At 50.0% G+C, this 3,784-nt stretch overlaps 1 protein-coding gene across 1 annotated transcript; it reads right to left on the bottom strand.

The window, feature by feature from the left end:
- Positions 1 to 1,821: 1,821 nt before the first annotated feature.
- LOC147035719 (uncharacterized) lies at positions 1,822 to 3,321 on the bottom strand. Its single transcript, XM_085847099.1, has 2 exons — positions 3,158 to 3,321; positions 1,822 to 3,033 (listed from the first exon to the last, which is right to left on the bottom strand). Exon 2 carries the CDS (start codon positions 2,928 to 2,930, stop codon positions 2,190 to 2,192), a length of 741 nt encoding a protein of 246 aa, XP_085703225.1. The 5' UTR covers positions 2,931 to 3,033; positions 3,158 to 3,321; the 3' UTR covers positions 1,822 to 2,189.
- Between the last annotated feature and the right edge of the window lie 463 nt (positions 3,322 to 3,784).

Here is a 3,784-nt window from a genome sequence, read left to right as displayed (position 1 = left end):
AAACACGGCCCTCTGTCTGAATGTATGTACGAAGGTCTCTCCCAAACATAGCGAAGACGTCAGACAGACATTTTACGACAGTGCCCGAGGTCATATCCGAGCACGGAAACGCGAAAGGGAACCTTTGACTATTCATCAACAACGGTGAATATGTATCTGTTGTCTGTCTCGGTGGGCAGGGGCCCTTTGAAGTCGATGTTTAGTCTCTCGAAGGGGGAAGTAGCCTTGATCAGTCTGCCAGATGCCGCGCCAAAGAATCTGGGTTTTAGTTCAGCACAAACAGGGCATGAAGCATTCATTTGTTTAATATCTTCAACAGAATAGGGAAGATTTTGTCTGCGTACGAAATGTGCCATCCTGGTTACCCCTGGGTGGCACAGAGACACATGGAGGTCTTGCAAAGCCTGACTGATTGTTGCCGAACTGTAGACCCGGGAGAAGGTATCTGCAGCAGGGTTTTCCTTCCCGGGCCGGTAAACAATGTCGTACCTGTAGCAGGCTAGGTCTATCCGCCATCTCATAATTTTTTCATTCTTAATTTTCCCGTTATTTTCCCATCAAACATGAAAGCCACGGATCGTTGGTCCGTAACGAGCGTGAAGTGGTTTCCCAGTAAATAATGTCTCCATTTACGCAGCGCTTCGACGATGGCGTACGCCCTCCTTCTCTATTGCCGAGTGTCTCTGCTCGCTTCTAGAGAGAGTTCTCGAGAAGAAAGCGACCGGCCGCCCAGACTGATTAAGTGTTGCAGCTATGGCGTGATTTGAAGCGTCGGTTTCCACCACGAAGGGCACCGAGCTGTCGATCGATAAAACCACGGACTTACTGATATCATCCTTGAGATCGTGGGAAAGCTTTCACGACAGCGGCATCTGGTGGAAAGTTTTTGCAATGCACTAGGGGATATATTTTCTCGGAGTATTGCGAAATCCATCTTGCATAGTAAGCGAACATCCCGATCACCCGGCGCATTGTCTGCAAGTCCTGAGGTGGTGGAAGCTCACGGAGCGGGCGCAATCGCTCAGGATCAGGCTTAATTGTGCCGTTGGCTATCGTGTAGCCGAGAAGGTCAATTGACCTTGCCGAGAATACGCATTTCTCGTAGTTGAGAGTCAGATTATATTTTCCAGCAATGCTCAAGAATCTGTCCAGATTCCTATCATGTTCCCTCTGATCCCTACCGCACACTGTGACATTATCCACGTAAACAAAAGTGTCTTCGAGGTTTTCATCTGAGATGATGTCGTCCATAACCCGTTGAATGCAAGCTACTCCATTCGTGACACCGAATGGTATCCTTCTGAACTGGTAGAGGCGCCGCCCTGCCTGGAATGCAGTGTACGGTTTGTCTTCCTCTCGGATGGGAATTTGATGATAGGCGCTTCGCAAGTCGATGGTACTGAATACCTTATAATTGGCCACGCGTTCGACCATCTCATCTATGCGCGGCAGGGGGTAGGCGTCGAGTTGGGTGAAGCGATTGACCGTTTGGGAATAATCGACAACCATCCGTCTCTTATGGTTCTGACTGCTGGTCACTAACACCTGTGCGCGCCATGGCGAATCGCTCGGTTCTATAATTCCCTCCTCCAGTAATCGCTTGGTTTCTGAAGTGATGAAATTCATGTCAGCAGTGGTATATCGCCGCGATTTGATCGCTATCGGTTTGCAGACCGGCGACAAGTTAGCGAACAGCTGGGGACGTCACCTCCGCGGTGGTCAGCGCATTTAAAATTAGACGAGGCTTGCTTCCTCCAAAGGGTATTTCGACGCTCGTGTGCTGCTTGAGGACATTATGACCCAGAATTACGTCTGCGCGCACAAATCACGAAGCACCAGCACCTTTACATCCCGATGCGTGTACCCTTTTACGTCCAATTCAACATTGCAGTACCCTCGTACGCGGGATTGTAGTGAGGTGGCGGCCATGCATACCGTATTGTCAGTCGGGTGGATTACCCATTTCCTGCCCTTCACTAGCGAGCTGTTGACGAAACTTTCAGAGCTACCGGTATCAACCAGAGCCTCAGCCATATGCCCGTTAATTCGCACGTTGATGATAGCCTTGGATAGATTCCCCGGAGAGGCTGCAGTCAATTTATTTTGCGAGTAGAGAGCCGCAGAAGTGGGTTTATTCCTCCTTAGAGTAGATTTACATACCCTGGCATAATGCCCTTTCTTGTCGCAATTCATGCATGTGGCATCTCTGGCTGGACATTTTTGACGAGGATGCCTTTGTACCCACAAAAGAAGCATTTACCGACCGGAGCAGTTGCTGAGGAGTTTGACGAGGTCTGGGTATCCGGCTCCTCGGGTGTTTCTCCATCCCTCATGTCTGGCTGTGTCTGTGCCAGTGGGGTTCCTTGGGTTCCCATCGTAGCAGCGTTCATGAGCAGCATTGGTGTCCCAAATGACTCAGATTGCTGCTGAGCCGTATCCATCGCTCGAGCCTGATCGACTACCTTGTCAAGAGTGGGTTGCGCTTTCTCTAGTAAGCGTTGCCGTATGTGGGCTGATCTGAGTCCTTGGATGAATGCCTCCCGTGTCGCTTCCTTTCGGTGTTCCTCGGCGCTTACGGCCCGGAAGCTGCCGTCTTTTCCCAGCTGATTCAGAGCTTGCAGGAACTGATCGATTGTCTCCCCGGCTGCTTGCTTGCGTGTGTTGAGAAGATGTCGTATGTATACCTCGTTCTTGGGCTTCACGTAGAGCGCCTGCAGTACGTCAATCGCTGCTTCGTAAGTGTCGCACCCCGAGAAGAGCCTGTACACGCTGGGCGAGACATGATTCACGAGAGCGGCAAATTTGTCAGCTCCCTCCGCGATGATGGTCAGATAGTGTGAGAAGGAGCAGAACCAATGTGACCATTTCATTTCTGCGTCAGTCGTGTTTGGGTCTGCGTCGAACCTCTCTGGTTTGTAGATCTTGTCCATCTTTGGTTGAGAGAGCCGAGAAAATCAAATGGAATAAATTGAAATGAGAGCGAGAGATGAACCTTCAGAGTTTAGGCTTTATTCCATTTGATTGGAGCCGCTTCTGTGGACACACCAGGAAATACAGGTTCAGCTAGGAGTACATAAGCAGTAACGTATACATGTGCAGTTAACCATTGCAGACTAATCCGCGTAAGCACGGAGTTCGATATAATCTCCATTCTCACCAGTCAATGAGCACCTTCAGTTAACGAGCATCAAGTGGACAGCCGATGTCAATAGCAATGCCCCGGGGACAATCACTCGTGCCGCAGAGAGACATCCCCTTATACGCGAGACGCACAACATGTGATCCCGCGTCATGTCCCTTGATTCACGTTAATTCACCACAGCTGCCCTTTGAGCTGTGCAGCCTCGGTTCAAATCTCAACGCAGCTCTAAAACTTCCATCCTGGTGTTTCACATGCACTGCAAAGTTTGCTAACATCGGTTCGTGAACATTAAAGATCCCACGATGCTTTTTACGAAGAGTTGGCAAGTTATTGCAGGCACCCTGAACATTAAGCTACAAAATTGCTGCTCGAACGTGCAGGGGCACAGCTGCTGTCAGGATGGGCATGGGTAGGGACTCGAGTCGTCAGTTGTGTGCAGTACGTGGCGACAGATTAGTATCAATTGTCACAAGGACGTGTCAGTGCAAATCATGCAGTGTCCCTCCACCGATACACACATTGGAATAAATAATCTCACCGACCTGGGAGGAATGACAGACTGAGTCAACCTCAGGAACCAGGGATACTGAGAGTCAGGAGTCGCCAAGAGCCACAAACAATAGACAGTGTGCTCTGACGGTT

This window comes from Eptatretus burgeri, chromosome 1, assembly GCF_056783735.1.
Source record: "Eptatretus burgeri isolate ZD-2024b chromosome 1, Ebu_testis_v1, whole genome shotgun sequence".
NCBI lineage: Eukaryota > Metazoa > Chordata > Myxini > Myxiniformes > Myxinidae > Eptatretus > Eptatretus burgeri.
The sequence above is the reverse complement of the archived record's forward strand: the minus strand, read 5'-3'. Positions and strand labels throughout refer to the sequence as shown.

What these genes read in the sequence shown, in the direction of transcription:
- LOC147035719 (XM_085847099.1), bottom strand. Translation starts at nt 2,930, where the DNA reads ATGGACAAGATCTACAAACCAGAGAGGTTCGACGCAGACCCAAACACG.